Below are 26,368 nucleotides of genomic sequence, written 5' to 3'. Positions count from 1 at the left end.
ACTAAAACTGGTAAACTTAAGAGGATGGTACAAAAGAATACACAAAAGTATCGGTAACGGCTTAGTTTCCCGGTATGCTTATTATTACTCATAGTTCATTAAGATTAAAGAATTAATAGATGTCACCTGAACCACTAGAAATTGTTTAAAACATCTAATAATAATCTAAAACTGGTAAAGTTAAGAGGATGGTTCAAAAGAATACACAAACGTATAGGTAATTCCTTAGTTATCAATAACTCATAGTTCTTAAAGATTAAAGAATTAATAGATGTCACCTGGGCCGCTAGAAACTTTTTAAAACGTCTAATAAAATACTAGAACTGGTAAATTTAAGAGGTTGGTTCAAAATAATACACAAAAGTATATGTAGTTGCTTAGTTTCGTAGTAGGCTTATTATTAATAACTTATAGTGCTTTAAGATTAAAGAATTAATAGATGTCACCTGGACCGCTAGAAACTGTTTAAAACATCTAAGATTAAACTAAAACTAGTAAATTTAAGAGGTTGGTTCAAAATAATACACAAAAGTATAGGTAGTTGATTAATTTCGTAGTAGGCTTATTATCAATAATTCATAGTTCTTTAAGATTAAAGAATTAATAGATGTCACCTGGACCGCCAGAAACTGTTTAAAACATCTAATAATAAACTAAAACTGGTAAATTTAAAATTATGGTTCAAAAGAATGTACAAAAGTATAGGTAACGACTTAGTTTCGTGGTAGGCTTATTATCAATTACTCATAGTTCTTCAAGATTAAAGAATTAACAGATGTCACATGGACAGCCAGAAACTGTTTAAAACATCTAACAATAAACTAAAACTGGTAAATTTAAGAGGATGGTTCAAACGAATACACAAAAGTATAGGTAACGGCTTAGTTTGGTTGTAGGCTTATTATCAATAACTCATAGTTCATTAAGATTAAAGAATTAACAGATATCATCTGGACTGCTAGAAACTGTTTAAAACATCTAATAATATACTAAAACTAGAAAATTTAAGAGGATGGTTCAAACGAATACACAAAAATATAGTTAATTGCTTAGTTTCGTAGTAAGCTTATTATCAATAACTCATAGTTCTTCAAGATTAAAGAATTTATAGATGTCACCTGGACACCTTTTTTTTTTGCTAGGTCAAAATAGTTTAGTTAGCAAAAAAACGTAATTACACGAATTACAAGCAGAAGGCACAAGCCCCCTACCCCTATAAACCAAAGAGGTAAAAATAAATAACTAATCTAAAGACAAAAATCTATGAAAATCAAAAGAGAAAAAAGAAAAAAGAAGACAAAATGCCTAATTTTTCTTCACTTTCAATAACTCAAAAGTAATTTAGCAAACATTCCTCCCATAGAATGAGATTAAGTGTTTCTACCACCTTTAGCTTTCTTCTTTGGAGTCTTCATTCTTTTTGACTGATCTGTAGTTTCCTTAACATACTCCTTTCGAAAAGATAAATCATTCAAATACTTTTGTTGAATATCAAATTTTGTAATAGTACACAAAATCTCATATTCATCTTTTGTTAACTTTGTAGAACTCACCTTGGGCTGTGCCTAAATCTCACGTTCTTCCTTTGTTAATTGAGTAGAAAAACTAGCACTCTTGGGCAGTGCTTCATTACCCATATTTGCAATCCCACAATTCACTTGCAAGCCCAAATCATCCGAGCAAATGGAGTCCGTGTAAATTTTAGAACAGAATGTGTATCTTCCTTGGACTCTGCATCCGTTTCCTCTTGTAGCATACTAAACTTGTTCGGAGACAAAAACTCTCCAGAACTATTTATTAAGCTGCTACAATCCTGCTGCGGCTTCTTAGCTTTCACCATATCTTCATGTGCCTTCTTAGCTCTCTCCATATCTTCACGTTCCTTCAGCAAAATTTCTAAATCCTGTTCGATATTTTTTCCTAGCTCCAAAGCTATACGCTCATCAGCATTTAATTCAATACCTTGATCAACTCGAGCCTTGAGCTGTGTAAGCTTATTCATAATATTTTCTGGATCCACATCATCATGACTAAGTAATCTATGCAAGTTGTTACGAACCTGACAATGTGAGTTTAGAATAGAGTCTCCAGCATCCGTAACATTCAAAAGAGTAACAACAGAATTGCTAACCCCAACTGAACCTTGAGAATCTCCCTGTTGTAAAACATTATCCTTCTTGGTTTGCCATTTAGAAACAACACAAGCATTCCTGTCATGATTTTTATCATGTGAACGCACAGTAGCAACCAAAGTATCTCCTACGGCTTGTTGTTTAGCTTTTTTCTTTTTTCTGCACTCTTCATCCTCATGGCCAATAATCTTGCATGATGAACAATATTTTGGATGTTTAGGAATGTCTACAGCTTGCCAAAAATCTCTCTCTCAAACTGAAACATGAATACTATCAGCATCATGTTTAGCAAAATCAATATCAATTAAAACTGCTGCAAAATGCCCAAACTCATGAGTTAGGGTTCTTTTATCTACCACAATCGGAGTTCCCAGAGATTTCCTCAAAGACAACAACGTCTTTTCAACCAAAAGCCCCACCGGAAGTCCAGGAAATTGAACCCAAACTGTCGCATGGGATGTTCTTTGCCTATTTGCATCAAATCCTCGATACCATTCTATCAATCTAAGAGCATGTTGTTCAACAATCCAAGCATCATCACAAAAAACTCTATTTTTATCCTCTTCAGAAAATAATTTGATAATAAAGTAACCACGGTTCATTGGTATGAATTGAACCTATTTTCTTGTAACTTCCATTGTTGCAATAGGTTTTGCTTAACATCAGTGAAGCTAAGACCTTTAGAATCCAGCCTCCCAATAAGGCTATAACGCCAGATCTCACATCCTTCTTTGAAGTAATCATCAGGTATTTGGGTCGCTGGTTTCCCCTCTTTAATGGAAGGTTTTGGCAGAGAACTTAAATCCACCAAGGTTGTTTCAATCTTTTTCTTTACCTTAACTAGATCAGCATAAGTAAGAGCCGTCTTACTAGTACTTTGAACATGATTTTCTACCATTGCAGATCATCCAAAGATGATCAAACAATGAACAATACCCTAAAAACCTAAGCAAAAAACGAAAGAGCTATTAGGAGGGAGAAACCTAAAAGGATCACCTGGACACCTAGAAACTGTTTAAAACATCTAATAATAAACTAAAACTGGTAAATTTAAGATGATGGTTCAAAAAAATACACAAAAGTATAGGTAACAGCCTAGCTTCCCAGTAGGCTTATTATCAATTAGTCATATTTCATTAAGATTAAAGAATTAATAGATGTCACCTGGACCGCTAGAAACTATTTAAAAAATCTAATAATAATAATCTAAAACTGGTAAATTTAAGAGGATGGTTCAAAAGAATACACAAACGTATAGGTAATTCCTTAGTTTCGTAGTAGGCTTATTATCTATAACTCATAGTTCTTTAAGATTAAAGAATTAATAGATGTCACCTGGACCGCTAGAAACTGTTTAAAACGTCTAATAAAACACTAAAACTGGTAAATTTAAGAGGTTGGTTCAAAAGAATAAACAAAAGTATATGTAGTTGTTTAATTTCATAGTAGGCTTATTATTAATAACTCATAGTTCTTTAAGATTAAAGAATTAATAGATGTCACCTGGACCGCTAGAAACTGTTTAAAACATCTAATAATAAACTGAAACTGTTAAATTTAAAAGGTTGGTTCAAAAGAATACACAAAAGTATAGGTAGTTGCTTAATTTCGTAGTAGGCTTATTATCAATAACTCATAGTTCTTCAAGATTAAAGAACGAATAGATGTCACCTGGACACCTAGAAACTGTTTAAAACATCTAATAATAAACTAAAACTGGTAAAATTAAGAGGATGGTACAAAAGAATACACAAAAGTATCGGTAACGGCTTAGTTTCCCGGTACGCTTATTATTACTCATAGTTCATTAAGATTAAAGAATTAATAGAGGTTACATGGACCGCTAGAAACTGTTTAAAACATCTAATAATAAACTAGAACTGGTAAATTTAAGAGGATGGTTCAAAAGAATGTACAAAAGTATAGGTAACGGCTTACTTTGGTTGTAGGATTATTATCAATAACTCATAGTTCGTGAAGATTAAAGAATTAACAGATGTCTCCTGGACTGCTAGAAACTGTTTAAAACATCTAACAATAAACTAAAACTGGTAAATTTAAGCGGATGGTTCAAAAGAATACACAAAATTATAGGTAACGGCTTAGTTTTGTTGTAGGCTTAGTATCAATAACTCATAGTTCGTTAAGATTAAAAAATTAACAGATGTCAACTGGACTACTAGAAACTGTTTAAAACATCTAATAATATGCTAAAACTAGAAAATTTAAGAGGATGGTTCAAACGAATACACAAAAATATAGTTAATTGCTTAGTTTCGTAGTAAGCTTATTATCAATAACTCATAGTTCTTCAAGATTAAAGAATTAATAGATGTCACATGGATACCTTTTTTTTTTGCTAGGTCAAAATAGTTTATTAAGCAAAAAAACGTAATTACAAGAATTACAAGCAGAAGGCACAATCCCCCTACCCCCATAAACCAAAGAGGTAAAAATAAATAACTAATCTAAAGATAAAAATCTATGAAAATCAAAAGAGAAAAAAGAAGACAAAGTGCCTAATTTTTCTTCACTTTCAATAACTCAAAAGTAATTTAGCAAACATTCCTCCCATAGAATGAGATTAAGTGTTTCCACCACCTTTAGCTTTCTTCTTTGGAGTCTTCATTCTTTTTGACTGATCTGTAGTTTCCTTAACATACTCCTTTCGAAAAGATAAATCATTCAAATACTTTTGTTGAATATAAAATTTTGTAATAGTACACAAAATCTCATACTCTTCTTTTGTTAACTTTGTAGAACTCACCTTGGGCTGTGCCTAAATCTCACGTTCTTCCTTTGTTAATTGAGTAGAAAAAATAGCACTCTTGGGCAGTGCTTCATTACCCATATTTGCAATCCCACAATTCACTTGCAAGTCCAAATTATCCGAGCAAATAGAGTCCGTGTAAATTTTAGAACAGAATGTGTATCTTCCTTGGACGCTGCATCCGTGTAAATTATCTATAACTCATAGGTCTTTATGATTAAAGAATTAATAGATGTTACCTGGACCGCTAGAAACTGTTTAAAACATCTAATAATATACAAAAACTGGTAAATTTAAGAGGATGGTTCAAAAGAATGCACAAAAGTATGGGCATCTGCTTAGTTTCGTAGTAGGCTTATTATCTATAACTCATAGTTCTTTAAGATTAGAGAATTAATAGATGTCACCTGGACCGCTAGAAACTGTTAAAAACATCTAATAATATACTAAAACTGGTAAATTTAAGAGGATGGTTCAAAAGAATACACAAAAGTATAGGCAGCTGCTTAGTTTCGTTGTATGCTTATTATCTATAACTCATAGTTCTTTAAGATTAGAAAATTAATAGATGTCACCTGGACAGATAGAAACTGTTTAAAAAATCTAATAATATACAAAAACTAGTAAATTTAAGAGGATGCACCAAAAGAATACACAGAAATATATTGGTGACTGCTTAGTTTCGCAGTATGCTTATTATCAATAACTCATAGTTCTTTAAGATTAGAGAATTAATAGATCTCACCTGGACCGCTAGAAACTGTTTAAAACATCTAATAATATACTAAAACTGGTAAATTTAAGAGGATGGTTCAAAAGAATACGCAAAAGTATAGGTAACGGCTTAGTTTCGTAGTAGGCTTATTATCAATAACCCATAGTTCATTAAGATTAAATAATTAATAGATGTCACCTGGACCGCTTGAAACTGTTTATAACATCTAATAATAAACTAAAATTGGTAAATTTAAGAGGACGGTTCAAAAGAATGCACAAAGGTATAGGCATCTGCTTAGTTTCGTAGTAGGCTTATTATCAATAACTCATAGTTCTTTAAGATTAGAGAATTAATAGATGACACCTGGACCGCTAGAAACTGTTTAAAACATCGAATAATATACTAAAACTTGTAAATTTAAGAGGATGGTTCAAAACAATACTCAAAAGTATAGGCAGTTGTTTAGTTTCGTAGTAGGCTTATTATCAATATCTCATAGTTCACTAAAATTAATGAATCAATAGATGCCACCTGGACCGCTGGAAACTGTTTAAAACATCTAATAATAAACTAAAATTGGTAAATTTAAGAGGATAGTTCAAAAGAATACAAAATTATAGGAAGCTGCTTAGTTTCGTAGTAGGCTTATTATCTATAACTCATAGTTCTTTAAGATTAGAGAATTAATAGATGTTACCTGGACCGCTAGAAACTGTTTAAAACATCTAATAATATACTAAAACTGGTAAATTTAAGAGGATGGTTCAAAAGAATACACAAAAGTATAGGTAACGACTTAGGGTCATAGTTCAAAAGAAGACATATTTTCTCTCTCTTGGCTCTGAGGCGATTTTTCCTTAGGGTTTTGGGTTTTCAAACTTTTCAATTTTTTTGGTTCTCCTCAATCATCTACGGGTGATTTGAGATGGGAGATGCTTCTCATGCGTCTCATGTTAGGTCTCGTACTTATGTTGATCAGGTGAAGGGGAAGCAACAGCTTCCAACAACATCTATTGATCTCAGTTCTTTACCATTGCCAACGTTAAAAGAAGGCAAACCAGCGATTGTTTTACCTGAATCTTTCTATTTGGAAGGTTGTGATATTGGGAAATTCAGTCTTATTGGACGTTTAGATTTCAAAGGAATTACTTTCCAAGAGGTGAAGGATGATTTGGAACATCAATGGCAGCTAGGTCAAGGTGCGGTTCAGCTAATTCCTATGAGTAGAGGTTTCTTCACCATCAAGTTACAATCCCAAACAGCAAAAGACAAGCTTTTGAATGCTGAAGCTTGGTTTTTGAGGCATCAAAAGCTAACCCTAATTGAATGGTTTCCTGGTTTTGATGCTGAAAAAAAAATATCATCTCATGCTTCCGTGTGGGTTTCTTTTCCAGGGCTTCCATTAGAATTCTGGACAGAAAAAACGCTATTGTCCTTGGATAAATCATTAGGAACTCCAATTGTGGTTGATAGACGTACTCTTGCTCATGAATATGGTCACTTTGCATCAGTTTTGGTGGATATTAATTTTGCTGAAGCAGCTACTGATGCTATTCATATTACGGTTGGGGGTTTAGATTTTTGGCAATCTGTTGAGATTCAAAAAGTTCCAAAATATTGTTCCAAGTGCAAGTTGATTGGGCATACTGATCATGAATGTAGAAAGCAGCACAAGGAAAATACTGAGCGACAACTTGTGGTAAGCAAACAAGTTAGCGGTGATGATTCTCAACCTGGCGTGAGCAATATTCCTAAACCTGCTGGTGGGGAATGGCAAGTGGCTAGGCGTAAGAAGAAGGGTAAGAAAAAAGCTCACAACGTCAATGTAGATGTGCGTGATGTTGTTGATAATATTGCTGGGGAAGAAGCTGATGTGGAGTTTACTGCTAAGCTGGTGAAGGCTCAGCAGTTGGAGGTTGTTATGGCACAAGCCAAAGCTGATTTTGAATCTGTCTATGTTGAATTGGCGAGAACTAAACAAGCGCAGGCTTCAAAATCAGTTTTAGTTAAGAATGGAAAAGTGGGTGAAACTAATCCATCAACTATAACAAGTTTGGTTGGAACTAGGATTCCCAAACCTGTTAGGATTGTGACCGCAACTCCTACTCCTCTTTGTGATCAGCTTACGGCTGGGGAGTTTCTTTTGAATAAAAACAGATATAATGCTATTGAAACAATTCAAGATGTGGAAGAGAGTTCAGCTGATGCAAAGTTTAGGGCTGATCAAGAAGCTAGGCGTGTTCGCATGCAATCCATGCATAAGGTAGTGAATACTACTGAGGGTAGGAATGCTTCTGATTCCGAGTCTCTTCAGGACTCCAATTTGAGAATTTGTGCTGAAAAAGGAAGTTTACCAAGAATTAATTCTGGTGCAACTTCTCAGATTGATATTGATTCCTCCAAAACTGGTTTTTAATGCGTGTTCTATATTGGAACATAAATGGCATTGCGCGTGATGCTGCTAAAAATAAGTTGCGTGAGTTATTTCATGATTTCAAGCCGGATATTTTATGTATTGCAGAGCCAAAGGTACATTGTACTTTAAATTTCTTGCAAACTTTATATGTGGATGGCTATAAGAAAGAAGTTATTCATAATTCTGTTGGTTCGTCTAAAGGAAACATATGGATTTTTTGGTCCAGCTGCATAGCTACGCCTGTAGTTATGAATTCTAGTAGGCAAGCTATTACTATTGAAGTAGAGGGGGTTTTGATTTCCTTTGTTCATGCTAGCTGTTTACGTGTGACGAGAAGAAGTTTATGGCAGCAACTTTCTTCAGTTGATAATAATACTCCATGGTTGGTTATGGGTGATTTTAATTGTGTTCTTCGCAATGAGGAGAAGAGAGGAGGTAGACAACCACGTACTTCAGTCATCAATGATTTTAGTGATTGGATGGAGGATAATGATCTTTTTGAAGCTGATTTTTTGGGTTCTAAGTTCACTTGGGCTAATGGCCAATCTGGTGTTCGTAGAATACTTTGTAAGCTAGATAGAGCTTTGATTAATGAGGCGTGGCTTATTAAGTTTGAGAATTGGAGGTGTAAAGCTCTTCCTCGTGAAGTTTCTGACCATTCCACTCTTATTGGCTTTCCTTTTGTTAATACTAGACCGAAACGAGCTCCTTTTAGAGTTCAGAAGATGTGGTTCTCTCATTCAGACTTCATGCGCATGGTGAGTGAGAGTTGGAACGCCCTTATTACTGGTACGCCTGCTTTTATTTTTCCTTCCAAACTTAAAAGGTTAAAGGTTATCATGAAAGAGTGGAATTTACGTGTCTTTGGAAATGTGTATGCTAAGCTCAAGCAAGCGCAGTTGACTATGGAAGTGGCGCTTACAATTTCAGATGAGGATCCAGAAGATGTAACTAAGCTGAATTATGCCAAGGAGGCTTCAGTTACTCTTCAGGAAATTCGTGCACAACAAGCTACTATGTTGAAGCAAAAGTCAAGAAATAAATGGCTTCAGGAAGGTGCTAGTAATACTTCTTTTTTTCATGCCAATATTAGGACTAGAAGGAGTAGTAACATGATTTCGGAGTTGGTGGATGATAATGGGGTTGTTATAACTGATTGTGTCCAAATTAAATATTTTGAGGATAAATTTAATGGTGCTGAGTTGCCTATTGATGATGCTTTGTTTCAATATGATCATAACATTATTTCCGTGGAAGATAGTCAGAGAATGGATGAGATTCCTACTATTGAAGAGATTAAGAATGTTGTTTTTGATCTTGGCGCTGATAGTGCCCCTGGGCCGGATGGTTTCTCTGGTTGTTTCTATAGGCATTGCTGGGATGTGATTCAGCAAGACCTTTTCAATGTTGTCACGTATTGCTGGCGTCGGCAGATGATTCCTCAAGGTACTAATTCTAGTCTTATTATTTTACTTGCCAAGTTTAGAGGGGCCAATTCTCTTCGAAACTTCAGGCCTATTGGTCTTAGTAATTTTTCTTTAAGATTTTTACTAAGATTTTAGCTACAAGACTGGGGAGTGTTCTTGATAATTTGGTTTCAGAAGAGCAAGTTGCATTTATGAAGGGGAGAAATATCCAGAGAACATTAGTGTGGCGTCGGAGATGATCAATGATTTAAAAACTAAGCGGAGGGATGGTAATTTGGGGTTGAAGCTAGATATTACTCAAGCTTTTGACACGGTTAGCTGGTCCTTTGTCTTAGAGGTTTTTCGAAAATATGGTTTCTCTCATAGATGGTGTTCTTGGATCTGGTCAATCCTTAATTCAGCAAGGATTTCTATTCTTCTTAATGGAAGTCCTGAGGGTTTCTTCACAATCAATAGAGGTCTGAGGCAAGGTGATCCCTTATCTCCCCTTATTTTTGTTCTTATTGAAGATGTTCTGAGTAGAAATCTCACGAAATTGTTTGTGGAAAAGAAGATGACGCCAATGCTCTCAAAGAAAGGTATTTCTCCCACTCATCTTTTCTTTGCTGATGACATTATGATTTTTTGTAAAGGCAATATGAAGAGTTTGCGTAATCTTCTATCTTTGCTTGGTAAATATCAAAGTGCCTCTGGGCAATCTGTTTGTCGTTAAAAGAGTAAGGTTTATTATGGTGGTGGTTCATTGAGTCGCTGTGGAACTATCACTAATTTGCTTGGTATGGAAATTTCCAATTTTCCGGACAGGTATTTGGGAGTTCAGATCATGCCTGGGGTTGTTCGATATCGTCACATAAGCAATGTGATGGAGAAAATAAAGAATCAACTTTCGGTTTGGAAGGGAAGATTTCTTTCTTTTCAAGATAGAGTTGTTCTTATTAATTCAGTGATAGCTAGCTATGCCATTCACAACATGGCGGTGTACAAGTGGCCTAGAAAGTTTGTTCAGCAGGCGGAAAGAGCCATTCGTAATTTTCTTTGGTCTGGTGATGCTGATGTTACTAGGAAATTTGTTGTTGGGTATCCTAAAGTTTGTTGTCCTCTGAAGGAAGGTGGTCTTGGTATAACCAGCATGGTTGTTATTAATAAAGCTCTTCTCATGAAGCTTTGGTGGAGTATTCGTTCTTCAGACAAGAAATGGGCTCGTTTTTTGTGGGCAAAGTTTACTACTAGAAATGGTGGTATCAAACTTTATGGTGTGAAATCTTCAATTCTGCCGGGCATTAAATTGATTCATTCTATTGTGGACAAGCATTCTAAGGTTCTTATTGGTGATGGGAGGGCTACATCTCTTTATTTTGATGTTTGGTATGGGAATGAGAGCATTGCTGATTTCTTAATGAAACTGACCTTGACAGAAATGTTAAGGTTAGTGATATTATTGATAATAATACTTGGCAGTTGCAGGGTGTTCATCTCCAGAATTTGATGCGTGCTGGGGTAGTCTTGGAGGATTTGCCTTTGTTACAAGGTGGGAAGGATTGTAGAATTTGGATGCCAGAGATGAATGGACGTTTTTCTGTTTCTTCAGCTAAGAATCTCATTAGAAGGGAGTATTCAACTTCAGCGGTGTATGGTCTTTTGTGGAGGAAGGAAATTCATCCTAAACTTGCTGCCCAGAATTGGAAGATTTGTAGAGAGGTTTGTGCTACTCAAGACAAGATTAGGAGTAGATTCAAAATTGAATTAGCCAACAAATGTTACTTATGCAATGCTGATGAGGAATCGTTGGAGCACATTATTTGGAGTTGTCCGTTTGCTATGCAAATCTGGCAGTGGTGTTCAGGTTTGTTTCATTTAAGACCTTATTATGATGTTGTGACCTCATATAAATCAGCAAAAGGTAGGAGTCGTATTATTAAGGATTTATGGCTTCTTGCTAACTTGGTGATTCGCTCGGAGTTGTGGCAGACTAGGAATTTAGCTTGTTTTCAAAATTTGGCAGCTAACATTCACTTCTTCAAGAAGAGAGTTTTCTTTTTGGTTCATGAATATTCTGTTAGGGTGAAGAGTTCCATGCGTAATACTTCAGCAGATTTGGAAATTTTGAACCACTTCCGTGTGGCTGATAGGAAGGTTCATCAGATCGATCCAATTGAAGTTTTTTGGCATCCTCCTAATAGGGATGAGATTTTATTATGTTGTGATGGTGCGGAAAAAGGAAACCCAGGTGTTGCAGGGGCTGGTGTTGTGGTACGTGATGCGGATTGTAACTTTGTTGGGGCTATGAGCATTGGGCTGGGAATTACAAATAATTTCTTGGCTGAACTTTATGGTGTTATTGTTGGTTTAGAATGGGCTTTGAAGTGGAATATGAGAAAGGTTCTTGTGCGTTCAGATTCAATGGGAGATATTGCTGCCTTGACGGGTACAAATCTTCCTTGGTTTGTTAAACACAGGTGGAGAAGAATTAATAACAGTTATGATTCTATTCGTTTTGTTCATACTTTTCGTGAGGCAAATTTTGCAGCTGATTGTATGGCAAAGAGGGGATGTTATCTTAGAAATGGTGAAGGGTTAAGCTTTGATGAAAGGCCGGATTTTCTGAGGCATTTAGAATTTCCATATGTTTCTTATTTCAGATTTAAATAGTTTGTAAGTTTTTGGGGTCTTAGGACCTCTTTTCTTGTGAACTCTTTGTAAATATTGGCTATTCATTAATACAATCTGGATTTAGCAAAAAAAAATTAGTTTCCTAGTAGGCTTATTATCTATATCTCATAGTTCATCAAGATTAAAGAATTAATAGATGCCACCTGGACCGCTGAAAACTGTTTAAAACATCTAATAATAAACTAAAACTGGTAAATTTAAGAGGATAGTTCAAAAGAATACAAAAGTATAGTAAGCTGTCTAGTTTCGTAATAGGCTTATTATCTATAACTCATAGTTCTTTAAGATTAGAGAATTAATAAATGTTACCTGGACCGCTAGAAACTGTTTAAAACATCTAATAATATACTAAAACTGGTAAATTTAAGAGGATGGTTCAAAAGAATACACAAAAGTATAGGTAACGGCTTAGTTTCGTAGTAGGCTTATTATTAATAACTCATAGTTCATTAAGATTAAAGAATGAAAAGATGTCACCTGGACCGCCAGAAACTGTTTAAAAAATTTAATAATAAACTAAAACTGGCAAATTTAAGAGGATGGTTCAAAAGAATACTCAAAATTATAGGCAACTGCTTAGTTTCGTAGTAGGCTTATTATCAATATCTCATAGTTCATTAAGATTAAAGATTAATAAATGCCACATGGACTGCTGGAAACTGTTTAAAACATCCAATAATAAACTAAAACTGGTAAATTTAAGAGGATAGTTCAACGGAATACAAAAGTATAGGCAACTGCTTAGTTTCGTAGTAGGCTTATAATCTAAACTCATAGTTCTTTAAGATTAGAGATTAATAGATGTTACCTAGACCGCTAGAAACTGTTTATAACATCTAATAATAAACTAAAACTGGTAAATTTAAGAGGATGGTTTAAAAGAATACACAAAAGTATAGGCATCTGCTTAGTTTCGTAGTAGGCTTATTATCTTTAACTCATAGTTCTTTAAGATTAGAGAATTAATAGATGTCACCTAGACCGCTAAAAACTGTTTAAAACATCTAATATTATACAAAAACTAGTAAATTTAAGAGAATGCACCAAAAGAATACACAGAAATATATAGGTGACTGCTTAATTTCGTAGTATGCTTATTATCAATAACTTATAGTTCTTTAAGATTAGAGAATTAATAGATGTCAGCTGGACCGCTAGAAACTGTCTAAAACATTTAATAATAAACTCAAACTGGTAAATTTAAGAGGATGGTTCAAAAGAATACACAAAAGTTTAGGCAGCTCCTTAGTTTCGTAGTAGGCTTATTATCAATATCTCATCGTTCATTAAGATTAAGGAATTAATAGATGTCACCTTGACCATTAGAAACTGTTTAAAACAGCTAATAATAAACTGAAATTGGTAAATTGAAGAGGATGGTTCAAAATAATACACAAAAGTATAGGCAGCTGCTTAGTTTCGTCATAGGCTTATTATCTATAACTCATAGGTCTTTATGATTAAAGAATTAATAGATGTTACCTGGACCGCTAGAAACTGTTTAAAACATCTAATAATATACAAAAACTGGTAAATTTAAGAGGATGGTTCAAAAGAATGCACAAAAGTATGGGCATCTGCTTAGTTTCGTAGTAGGCTTATTATCTATAACTCATAGTTCTTTAAGATTAGAGAATTAATAGATGTCACCTGGACCGCTAGAAACTGTTAAAAACATCTAATAATATACTAAAACTGGTAAATTTAAGAGGATGGTTCAAAAGAATACACAAAAGTATAGGCAGCTGCTTAGTTTCGTTGTATGCTTATTATCTATAACTCATAGTTCTTTAAGATTAGAAAATTAATAGATGTCACCTGGACAGATAGAAACTGTTTAAAAAATCTAATAATATACAAAAACTAGTAAATTTAAGAGGATGCACCAAAAGAATACACAGAAATATATTGGTGACTGCTTAGTTTCGCAGTATGCTTATTATCAATAACTCATAGTTCTTTAAGATTAGAGAATTAATAGATCTCACCTGGACCGCTAGAAACTGTTTAAAACATCTAATAATATACTAAAACTGGTAAATTTAAGAGGATGGTTCAAAAGAATACGCAAAAGTATAGGTAACGGCTTAGTTTCGTAGTAGGCTTATTATCAATAACCCATAGTTCATTAAGATTAAATAATTAATAGATGTCACCTGGACCGCTTGAAACTGTTTATAACATCTAATAATAAACTAAAATTGGTAAATTTAAGAGGAAGGTTCAAAAGAATTCACAAAAGTATAGGCATCTGCTTAGTTTCGTAGTAGGCTTATTATCAATAACTCATAGTTCTTTAAGATTAGAGAATTAATAGATGACACCTGGACCGCTAGAAACTGTTTAAAACATCGAATAATATACTAAAACTTGTAAATTTAAGAGGATGGTTCAAAAGAATACTCAAAAGTATAGGCATCTGTTTAGTTTCGTAGTAGGCTTATTATCAATATCTCATAGTTCACTAAAATTAATGAATCAATAGATGCCACCTGGACCGCTGGAAACTGTTTAAAACATCTAATAATAAACTAAAATTGGTAAATTTAAGAGGATAGTTCAAAAGAATACAAAAGTATATGAAGCTGCTTAGTTTCGTAGTAGGCTTATTATCTATAACTCATAGTTCTTTAAGATTAGAGAATTAATAGATGTTACCTGGACCGCTAGAAACTGTTTAAAACATCTAATAATATACTAAAACTGGTAAATTTAAGAGGATGGTTCAAAAGAATACACAAAAGTATAGGTAACGACTTAGGGTCATAGTTCAAAAGAAGACATATTTTCTCTCTCTTGGCTCTGAGGCGATTTTTCCTTAGGGTTTTGGGTTTTCAAACTTTTCAATTTTTTTGGTTCTCCTCAATCATCTACGGGTGATTTGAGATGGGAGATGCTTCTCATGCGTCTCATGTTAGGTCTCGTACTTATGCTGATCAGGTGAAGGGGAAGCAACAGCTTCCAACAACATCTATTGATCTCAGTTCTTTACCATTGCCAACGTTAAAAGAAGGCAAACCAGCGATTGTTTTACCTGAATCTTTCTATTTGGAAGGTTGTGATATTTGGAAATTCAGTCTTATTGGACGTTTAGATTTCAAAGGAATTACTTTCCAAGAGGTGAAGGTTGATTTGGAACATCAATGGCAGCTAGGTCAAGGTGCGGTTCAGCTAATTCCTATGAGTAGAGGTTTCTTCACCATCAAGTTACAATCCCAAACAGCAAAAGACAAGCTTTTGAATGCTGAAGCTTGGTTTTTGAGGCATCAAAAGCTAACCCTAATTGAATGGTTTCCTGGTTTTGATGCTGAAAAAAAAATATCATCTCATGCTTCCGTGTGGGTTTCTTTTCCAGGGCTTCCATTAGAATTCTGGACAGAAAAAACGCTATTGTCCTTGGATAAATCATTAGGAACTCCAATTGTGGTTGATAGACGTACTCTTGCTCATGAATATGGTCACTTTGCATCAGTTTTGGTGGATATTAATTTTGCTGAAGCAACTACTGATGCTATTCATATTACGGTTGGGGGTTTAGATTTTTGGCAATCTGTTGAGATTCAAAAAGTTCCAAAATATTGTTCCAAGTGCAAGTTGATTGGGCATACTGATCATGAATGTAGAAAGCAGCACAAGGAAAATACTGAGCGACAACTTGTGGTAAGCAAACAAGTTAGCGTTGATGATTCTCAACCTGGCGTGAGCAATATTCCTAAACCTGCTGGTGGGGAATGGCAAGTGGCTAGGCGTAAGAAGAAGGGTAAAAAAAAATCTCACAACGTCAATGTAGATGTTCGTGATGTTGTTGATAATATTGCTGGTGAAGAAGCTGATGTGGAGTTTGCTGCTAAGCTGGTGAAGGCTCAGCAGTTGGAGGTTGTTATGGCACAAGCCAAAGATGATTTTGAATCTGTCTATGTTGAATTGGCGAGAACTAAACAAGCGCAGGCTTCAAAATCAGTTTTAGTTAAGAATGGAAAAGTGGGTGAGACTAATCCATCAACTATAATAAGTTTGGTTGGAACTAGGATTCCCAAACCTGTTAGGATTGTGACCGCAACTCCTACTCCTCTTTGTGATCAGCTTACGGCTGGGGAGTTTCTTTTGAATAAAAACAGATATAATGCTATTGAAACAATTCAAGATGTGGAGGAGAGTTCAGCTGATGCAAAGTTTAGGGCTGATCAAGAAGCTAGGCGTGTTCGCATGCAATCCATGCATAAGGTAGTGAATACTACTGAGGGTAGGAATACTTCTGATTCCGAGTCCCTTCAGGACTCCAATTTGAGAATTTGTGCTGAAAAAGGAAGTTTACCAAGAATTAATTCTGGTGCAACTTCTCAGATTGATATTAACTCCTCCAAAACTGGTTTTTAATGCGTGTTCTATATTGGAACATAAATGGCATTGCACGTGATGCTGCTAAGAATAAGTTGCGTGAGTTATTTCATGATTTCAAGCCGGATATTTTATGTATTGCAGAGCCAAAGGTACATTGTACTTTAAATTTCTTGCAAACTTTATATGTGGATGGCTATAAGAAAGAAGTTATTCATAATTCTGTTGGTTCGTCTAAAGGAAACATATGGATTTTTTGGTCCAACTGCATAGCTACGCCTGTAGTTATGAATTCTAGCTATTACTATTGAAGTAGGCAAGCTATTACTATTGAAGAGGGGGTTTTGATTTCCTTTGTTCATGCTAGCTGTTTACGTGTCACGAGAAGAAGTTTATGGCAGCAACTTTCTTCAGTTGATAATAATACTCCATGGTTGGTTATGGGTGATTTTAATTGTGTTCTTCGCAATGAGGAGAAGAGAGGAGGTAGACAACCACGTACTTCAGTCATCAATGATTTTAGTGATTGGATGGAGGATAATGATCTTTTTGAAGCTGATTTTTTGGGTTCTAAGTTCACTTGGGCTAATGGAATTCTTTGTAAGCTAGATAGAGCTTTGATTAATGAGGCGTGGCTTATTAAGTTTGAGAATTGGAGGTGTAAAGCTCTTCCTCGTGAAGTTTCTGACCATTCCACTCTTATTGGCTTTCCTTTTGTTAATACTAGACCGAAACGAGCTCCTTTTAGAGTTCAGAAGATGTGGTTCTCTCATTCAGACTTCATGCGCATGGTGAGTGAGAGTTGGAACGCCCTTATTACTGGTACGCCTGCTTTTATTTTTCCTTCCAAACTTAAAAGGTTAAAGGTTATCATGAAAGAGTGGAATTTACGTGTCTTTGGAAATGTGTATGCTAAGCTCAAGCAAGCGCAGTTGACTATGGAAGTGGCGCTTACAATTTCAGATGAGGATCCAGAAGATGTAACTAAGCTGAATTATGCCAAGGAGGCTTCAGTTACTCTTCAGGAAATTCGTGCACAACAAGCTACTATGTTGAAGCAAAAGTCAAGAAATAAATGGCTTCAGGAAGGTGCTAGTAATACTTCTTTTTTTCATGCCAATATTAGGACTAGAAGGAGTAGTAACATGATTTCGGAGTTGGTGGATGATAATGGGGTTGTTATAACTGATTGTGTCCAAATTAAATATTTTGAGGATAAATTTAATGGTGCTGAGTTGCCTATTGATGATGCTTTGTTTCAATATGATCATAACATTATTTCCGTGGAAGATAGTCAGAGAATGGATGAGATTCCTACTATTGAAGAGATTAAGAATGTTGTTTTTGATCTTGGCGCTGATAGTGCCCCTGGGCCGGATGGTTTCTCTGGTTGTTTCTATAGGCATTGCTGGGATGTGATTCAGCAAGACCTTTTCAATGTTGTCACGTATTGCTGGCGTCGGCAGATGATTCCTCAAGGTACTAATTCTAGTCTTATTATTTTACTTGCCAAGTTTAGAGGGGCCAATTCTCTTCGAAACTTCAGGCCTATTGGTCTTAGTAATTTTTCTTTAAGATTTTTACTAAGATTTTAGCTACAAGACTGGGGAGTGTTCTTGATAATTTGGTTTCAGAAGAGCAAGTTGCATTTATGAAGGGGAGAAATATCCATGAGAACATTAGTGTGGCGTCGGAGATGATCAATGATTTAAAAACTAAGCGGAGGGATGGTAATTTGGGGTTGAAGCTAGATATTACTCAAGCTTTTGACACGGTTAGCTGGTCCTTTGTCTTAGAGGTTTTTCGAAAATATGGTTTCTCTCATAGATGGTGTTCTTGGATCTGGTCAATCCTTAATTCAGCAAGGATTTCTATTCTTCTTAATGGAAGTCCTGAGGGTTTCTTCACAATCAATAGAGGTCTGAGGCAAGGTGATCCCTTATCTCCCCTTATTTTTGTTCTTATTGAAGATGTTCTGAGTAGAAATCTCACGAAATTGTTTGTGGAAAAGAAGATGACGCCAATGCTCTCAAAGAAAGGTATTTCTCCCACTCATCTTTTCTTTGCTGATGACATTATGATTTTTTGTAAAGGCAATATGAAGAGTTTGCGTAATCTTCTATCTTTGCTTGGTAAATATCAAAGTGCCTCTGGGCAATCTGTTTGTCGTTAAAAGAGTAAGGTTTATTATGGTGGTGGTTCATTGAGTCGCTGTGGAACTATCACTAATTTGCTTGGTATGGAAATTTCCAATTTTCCGGACAGGTATTTGGGAGTTCAGATCATGCCTGGGGTTGTTCGATATCGTCACATAAGCAATGTGATGGAGAAAATAAAGAATCAACTTTCGGTTTGGAAGGGAAGATTTCTTTCTTTTCAAGATAGAGTTGTTCTTATTAATTCAGTGATAGCTAGCTATGCCATTCACAACATGGCGGTGTACAAGTGGCCTAGAAAGTTTGTTCAGCAGGCGGAAAGAGCCATTCGTAATTTTCTTTGGTCTGGTGATGCTGATGTTACTAGGAAATTTGTTGTTGGGTATCCTAAAGTTTGTTGTCCTCTGAAGGAAGGTGGTCTTGGTATAACCAGCATGGTTGTTATTAATAAAGCTCTTCTCATGAAGCTTTGGTGGAGTATTCGTTCTTCAGACAAGAAATGGGCTCGTTTTTTGTGGGCAAAGTTTACTACTAGAAATGGTGGTATCAAACTTTATGGTGTGAAATCTTCAATTCTGCCGGGCATTAAATTGATTCATTCTATTGTGGACAAGCATTCTAAGGTTCTTATTGGTGATGGGAGGGCTACATCTCTTTATTTTGATGTTTGGTATGGGAATGAGAGCATTGCTGATTTCTTAATGAAACTGACCTTGACAGAAATGTTAAGGTTAGTGATATTATTGATAATAATACTTGGCAGTTGCAGGGTGTTCATCTCCAGAATTTGATGCGTGCTGGGGTAGTCTTGGAGGATTTGCCTTTGTTACAAGGTGGGAAGGATTGTAGAATTTGGATGCCAGAGATGAATGGACGTTTTTCTGTTTCTTCAGCTAAGAATCTCATTAGAAGGGAGTATTCAACTTCAGCGGTGTATGGTCTTTTGTGGAGGAAGGAAATTCATCCTAAACTTGCTGCCCAGAATTGGAAGATTTGTAGAGAGGTTTGTGCTACTCAAGACAAGATTAGGAGTAGATTCAAAATTGAATTAGCCAACAAATGTTACTTATGCAATGCTGATGAGGAATCGTTGGAGCACATTATTTGGAGTTGTCCGTTTGCTATGCAAATCTGGCAGTGGTGTTCAGGTTTGTTTCATTTAAGACCTTATTATGATGTTGTGACCTCATATAAATCAGCAAAAGGTAGGAGTCGTATTATTAAGGATTTATGGCTTCTTGCTAACTTGGTGATTCGCTCGGAGTTGTGGCAGACTAGGAATTTAGCTTGTTTTCAAAATTTGGCAGCTAACATTCACTTCTTCAAGAAGAGAGTTTTCTTTTTGGTTCATGAATATTCTGTTAGGGTGAAGAGTTCCATGCGTAATACTTCAGCAGATTTGGAAATTTTGAACCACTTCCGTGTGGCTGATAGGAAGGTTCATCAGATCGATCCAATTGAAGTTTTTTGGCATCCTCCTAATAGGGATGAGATTTTATTATGTTGTGATGGTGCGGAAAAAGGAAACCCAGGTGTTGCAGGGGCTGGTGTTGTGGTACGTGATGCGGATTGTAACTTTGTTGGGGCTATGAGCATTGGGCTGGGAATTACAAATAATTTCTTGGCTGAACTTTATGGTGTTATTGTTGGTTTAGAATGGGCTTTGAAGTGGAATATGAGAAAGGTTCTTGTGCGTTCAGATTCAATGGGAGATATTGCTGCCTTGACGGGTACAAATCTTCCTTGGTTTGTTAAACACAGGTGGAGAAGAATTAATAACAGTTATGATTCTATTCGTTTTGTTCATACTTTTCGTGAGGCAAATTTTGCAGCTGATTGTATGGCAAAGAGGGGATGTTATCTTAGAAATGGTGAAGGGTTAAGCTTTGATGAAAGGCCGGATTTTCTGAGGCATTTAGAATTTCCATATGTTTCTTATTTCAGATTTAAATAGTTTGTAAGTTTTTGGGGTCTTAGGACCTCTTTTCTTGTGAACTCTTTGTAAATATTGGCTATTCATTAATACAATCTGGATTTAGCAAAAAAAAATTAGTTTCCTAGTAGGCTTATTATCTATATCTCATAGTTCATCAAGATTAAAGAATTAATAGATGCCACCTGGACCGCTGAAAACTGTTTAAAACATCTAATAATAAACTAAAACTGGTAAATTTAAGAGGATAGTTCAAAAGAATACAAAAGTATAGTAAGCTGTCTAGTTTCGTAATAGGCTTATTATCTATAACTCATAGTTCTTTAAGATTAGAGAATTAATAAATGTTACCTGGACCGCTAGAAACTGTTTAAAACATCTAATAATATACTAAAACTGGTAAATTTAAGAGGATGGTTCAAAAGAATACACAAAAGTATAGGTAACGGCTTAGTTTCGTAGTAGGCTTATTATTAATAACTCATAGTTCATTAAGATTAAAGAATGAAAAGATGTCACCTGGACCGCCAGAAACTGTTTAAAAAATTTAATAATAAACTAAAACTGGCAAATTTAAGAGGATGGTTCAAAAGAATACTCAAAATTATAGGCAGCTGCTTAGTTTCGTAGTAGGCTTATTATCAATATCTCATAGTTCATTAAGATTAAAGATTAATAAATGCCACATGGACTGCTGGAAACTGTTTAAAACATCCAATAATAAACTAAAACTGGTAAATTTAAGAGGATAGTTCAACGGAATACAAAAGTATAGGCAACTGCTTAGTTTCGTAGTAGGCTTATAATCTAAACTCATAGTTCTTTAAGATTAGAGATTAATAGATGTTACCTAGACCGCTAGAAACTGTTTATAACATCTAATAATAAACTAAAACTGTTAAATTTAAGAGGATGGTTTAAAAGAATACACAAAAGTATAGGCATCTGCTTAGTTTCGTAGTAGGCTTATTATCTTTAACTCATAGTTCTTTAAGATTAGAGAATTAATAGATGTCACCTAGACCGCTAAAAACTGTTTAAAACATCTAATATTATACAAAAACTAGTAAATTTAAGAGAATGCACCAAAAGAATACACAGAAATATATAGGTGACTGCTTAGTTTCGTAGTATGCTTATTATCAATAACTTATAGTTCTTTAAGATTAGAGAATTAATAGATGTCAGCTGGACCGCTAGAAACTGTCTAAAACATTTAATAATAAACTCAAACTGGTAAATTTAAGAGGATGGTTCAAAAGAATACACAAAAGTTTAGGCAGCTCCTTAGTTTCGTAGTAGGCTTATTATCAATATCTCATCGTTCATTAAGATTAAGGAATTAATAGATGTCACCTTGACCATTAGAAACTGTTTAAAACAGCTAATAATAAACTGAAATTGGTAAATTGAAGAGGATGGTTCAAAATAATACACAAAAGTATAGGCAGCTGCTTAGTTTCGTCATAGGCTTATTATCTATAACTCATAGGTCTTTATGATTAAAGAATTAATAGATGTTACCTGGACCGCTAGAAACTGTTTAAAACATCTAATAATATACAAAAACTGGTAAATTTAAGAGGATGGTTCAAAAGAATGCACAAAAGTATGGGCATCTGCTTAGTTTCGTAGTAGGCTTATTATCTATAACTCATAGTTCTTTAAGATTAGAGAATTAATAGATGTCACCTGGACCGCTAGAAACTGTTAAAAACATCTAATAATATACTAAAACTGGTAAATTTAAGAGGATGGTTCAAAAGAATACACAAAAGTATAGGCAGCTGCTTAGTTTCGTAGTATGCTTATTATCTATAACTCATAGTTCTTTAAGATTAGAAAATTAATAGATGTCACCTGGACAGATAGAAACTGTTTAAAAAATCTAATAATATACAAAAATAGTAAATTTAAGAGGATGCACCAAAAGAATACACAGAAATATATTGGTGACTGCTTAGTTTCGCAGTATGCTTATTATCAATAACTCATAGTTCTTTAAGATTAGAGAATTAATAGATCTCACCTGGACCGCTAGAAACTGTTTAAAACATCTAATAATATACTAAAACTGGTAAATTTAAGAGGATGGTTCAAAAGAATACGCAAAAGTATAGGTAACGGCTTAGTTTCGTAGTAGGCTTATTATCAATAACCCATAGTTCATTAAGATTAAATAATTAATAGATGTCACCTGGACCGCTTGAAACTGTTTATAACATCTAATAATAAACTAAAATTGGTAAATTTAAGAGGAAGGTTCAAAAGAATTCACAAAAGTATAGGCATCTGCTTAGTTTCGTAGTAGGCTTATTATCAATAACTCATAGTTCTTTAAGATTAGAGAATTAATAGATGACACCTGGACCGCTAGAAACTGTTTAAAACATCGAATAATATACTAAAACTTGTAAATTTAAGAGGATGGTTCAAAAGAATACTCAAAAGTATAGGCATCTGTTTAGTTTCGTAGTAGGCTTATTATCAATATCTCATAGTTCACTAAAATTAATGAATCAATAGATGCCACCTGGACCGCTGGAAACTGTTTAAAACATCTAATAATAAACTAAAATTGGTAAATTTAAGAGGATAGTTCAAAAGAATACAAAAGTATAGGAAGCTGCTTAGTTTCGTAGTAGGCTTATTATCTATAACTCATAGTTCTTTAAGATTAGAGAATTAATAGATGTTACCTGGACCGCTAGAAACTGTTTAAAACATCTAATAATATACTAAAACTGGTAAATTTAAGAGGATGGTTCAAAAGAATACACAAAAGTATAGGTAACGACTTAGGGTCATAGTTCAAAAGAAGACATATTTTCTCTCTCTTGGCTCTGAGGCGATTTTTCCTTAGGGTTTTGGGTTTTCAAACTTTTCAATTTTTTTGGTTCTCCTCAATCATCTACGGGTGATTTGAGATGGGAGATGCTTCTCATGCGTCTCATGTTAGGTCTCGTACTTATGCTGATCAGGTGAAGGGGAAGCAACAGCTTCCAACAACATCTATTGATCTCAGTTCTTTACCATTGCCAACGTTAAAAGAAGGCAAACCAGCGATTGTTTTACCTGAATCTTTCTATTTGGAAGGTTGTGATATTTGGAAATTCAGTCTTATTGGACGTTTAGATTTCAAAGGAATTACTTTCCAAGAGGTGAAGGTTGATTTGGAACATCAATGGCAGCTAGGTCAAGGTGCGGTTCAGCTAATTCCTATGAGTAGAGGTTTCTTCACCATCAAGTTACAATCCCAAACAGCAAAAGACAAGCTTTTGAATGCTGAAGCTTGGTTTTTGAGGCATCAAAAGCTAACCCTAATTGAATGGTTTCCTGGTTTTGATGCTGAAAAAAAAATATCATCTCATGCTTCCGTGTGGGTTTCTTTTCCAGGGCTTCCATTAGAATTCTGGACAGAAAAAACGCTATTGTCCTTGGATAAATCATTAGGAACTCCAATTGTGGTTGATAGACGTACTCTTGCTCATGAATATGGTCACTTTGCATCAGTTTTGGTGGATATTAATTTTGCTGAAGCAGCTACTGATGCTATTCATATTACGGTTGGGGGTTTAGATTTTTGGCAATCTGTTGAGATTCAAAAAGTTCCAAAATATTGTTCCAAGTGCAAGTTGATTGGGCATACTGATCATGAATGTAGAAAGCAGCACAAGGAAAATACTGAGCGACAACTTGTGGTAAGCAAACAAGTTAGCGTTGATGATTCTCAACCTGGCGTGAGCAATATTCCTAAACCTGCTGGTGGGGAATGGCAAGTGGCTAGGCGTAAGAAGAAGGGTAAAAAAAAATCTCACAACGTCAATGTAGATGTTCGTGATGTTGTTGATAATATTGCTGGTGAAGAAGCTGATGTGGAGTTTGCTGCTAAGCTGGTGAAGGCTCAGCAGTTGGAGGTTGTTATGGCACAAGCCAAAGATGATTTTGAATCTGTCTATGTTGAATTGGCGAGAACTAAACAAGCGCAGGCTTCAAAATCAGTTTTAGTTAAGAATGGAAAAGTGGGTGAGACTAATCCATCAACTATAATAAGTTTGGTTGGAACTAGGATTCCCAAACCTGTTAGGATTGTGACCGCAACTCCTACTCCTCTTTGTGATCAGCTTACGGCTGGGGAGTTTCTTTTGAATAAAAACAGATATAATGCTATTGAAACAATTCAAGATGTGGAGGAGAGTTCAGCTGATGCAAAGTTTAGGGCTGATCAAGAAGCTAGGCGTGTTCGCATGCAATCCATGCATAAGGTAGTGAATACTACTGAGGGTAGGAATACTTCTGATTCCGAGTCCCTTCAGGACTCCAATTTGAGAATTTGTGCTGAAAAAGGAAGTTTACCAAGAATTAATTCTGGTGCAACTTCTCAGATTGATATTAACTCCTCCAAAACTGGTTTTTAATGCGTGTTCTATATTGGAACATAAATGGCATTGCACGTGATGCTGCTAAGAATAAGTTGCGTGAGTTATTTCATGATTTCAAGCCGGATATTTTATGTATTGCAGAGCCAAAGGTACATTGTACTTTAAATTTCTTGCAAACTTTATATGTGGATGGCTATAAGAAAGAAGTTATTCATAATTCTGTTGGTTCGTCTAAAGGAAACATATGGATTTTTTGGTCCAACTGCATAGCTACGCCTGTAGTTATGAATTCTAGCTATTACTATTGAAGTAGGCAAGCTATTACTATTGAAGAGGGGGTTTTGATTTCCTTTGTTCATGCTAGCTGTTTACGTGTCACGAGAAGAAGTTTATGGCAGCAACTTTCTTCAGTTGATAATAATACTCCATGGTTGGTTATGGGTGATTTTAATTGTGTTCTTCGCAATGAGGAGAAGAGAGGAGGTAGACAACCACGTACTTCAGTCATCAATGATTTTAGTGATTGGATGGAGGATAATGATCTTTTTGAAGCTGATTTTTTGGGTTCTAAGTTCACTTGGGCTAATGGAATTCTTTGTAAGCTAGATAGAGCTTTGATTAATGAGGCGTGGCTTATTAAGTTTGAGAATTGGAGGTGTAAAGCTCTTCCTCGTGAAGTTTCTGACCATTCCACTCTTATTGGCTTTCCTTTTGTTAATACTAGACCGAAACGAGCTCCTTTTAGAGTTCAGAAGATGTGGTTCTCTCATTCAGACTTCATGCGCATGGTGAGTGAGAGTTGGAACGCCCTTATTACTGGTACGCCTGCTTTTATTTTTCCTTCCAAACTTAAAAGGTTAAAGGTTATCATGAAAGAGTGGAATTTACGTGTCTTTGGAAATGTGTATGCTAAGCTCAAGCAAGCGCAGTTGACTATGGAAGTGGCGCTTACAATTTCAGATGAGGATCCAGAAGATGTAACTAAGCTGAATTATGCCAAGGAGGCTTCAGTTACTCTTCAGGAAATTCGTGCACAACAAGCTACTATGTTGAAGCAAAAGTCAAGAAATAAATGGCTTCAGGAAGGTGCTAGTAATACTTCTTTTTTTCATGCCAATATTAGGACTAGAAGGAGTAGTAACATGATTTCGGAGTTGGTGGATGATAATGGGGTTGTTATAACTGATTGTGTCCAAATTAAATATTTTGAGGATAAATTTAATGGTGCTGAGTTGCCTATTGATGATGCTTTGTTTCAATATGATCATAACATTATTTCCGTGGAAGATAGTCAGAGAATGGATGAGATTCCTACTATTGAAGAGATTAAGAATGTTGTTTTTGATCTTGGCGCTGATAGTGCCCCTGGGCCGGATGGTTTCTCTGGTTGTTTCTATAGGCATTGCTGGGATGTGATTCAGCAAGA

General features: G+C 35.2%; 2 protein-coding genes across 2 annotated transcripts; both read left to right on the top strand.

Moving 5' to 3' along the window:
- Positions 1 to 15,019: 15,019 nt before the first annotated feature.
- LOC113331061 lies at positions 15,020 to 16,510 on the top strand. Its single transcript, XM_026577847.1, has 2 exons — positions 15,020 to 16,118; positions 16,278 to 16,510. Exons 1-2 carry the CDS (start codon positions 15,020 to 15,022, stop codon positions 16,508 to 16,510), a joined length of 1,332 nt encoding a protein of 443 aa, XP_026433632.1.
- Positions 16,511 to 23,487: 6,977 nt separating this feature from the next.
- On the top strand, positions 23,488 to 24,978 carry LOC113331060. The gene is made up of 2 exons (XM_026577846.1): positions 23,488 to 24,586; positions 24,746 to 24,978. Exons 1-2 carry the CDS (start codon positions 23,488 to 23,490, stop codon positions 24,976 to 24,978), a joined length of 1,332 nt encoding a protein of 443 aa, XP_026433631.1.
- Positions 24,979 to 26,368: the final 1,390 nt, after the last annotated feature.

The sequence above is a fragment of the Papaver somniferum genome, unplaced genomic scaffold, assembly GCF_003573695.1.
Source record: "Papaver somniferum cultivar HN1 unplaced genomic scaffold, ASM357369v1 unplaced-scaffold_123, whole genome shotgun sequence".
NCBI classification, from domain to species: domain Eukaryota; kingdom Viridiplantae; phylum Streptophyta; class Magnoliopsida; order Ranunculales; family Papaveraceae; genus Papaver; species Papaver somniferum.
The sequence above is the reverse complement of the archived record's forward strand: the minus strand, read 5'-3'. Positions and strand labels throughout refer to the sequence as shown.

What these genes read in the sequence shown, in the direction of transcription:
- LOC113331061 (XM_026577847.1), top strand. Translation starts at nt 15,020, where the DNA reads ATGGGAGATGCTTCTCATGCGTCTCATGTTAGGTCTCGTACTTATGCT. An exon ending in AGTTAAGAATGGAAAAGTGG is followed by an intron (nt 16,119 to 16,277) that starts GTGAGACTAATC and finishes AAACAATTCAAG; the next exon opens with ATGTGGAGGAGAGTTCAGCT.
- LOC113331060 (XM_026577846.1), top strand. Translation starts at nt 23,488, where the DNA reads ATGGGAGATGCTTCTCATGCGTCTCATGTTAGGTCTCGTACTTATGCT. An exon ending in AGTTAAGAATGGAAAAGTGG is followed by an intron (nt 24,587 to 24,745) that starts GTGAGACTAATC and finishes AAACAATTCAAG; the next exon opens with ATGTGGAGGAGAGTTCAGCT.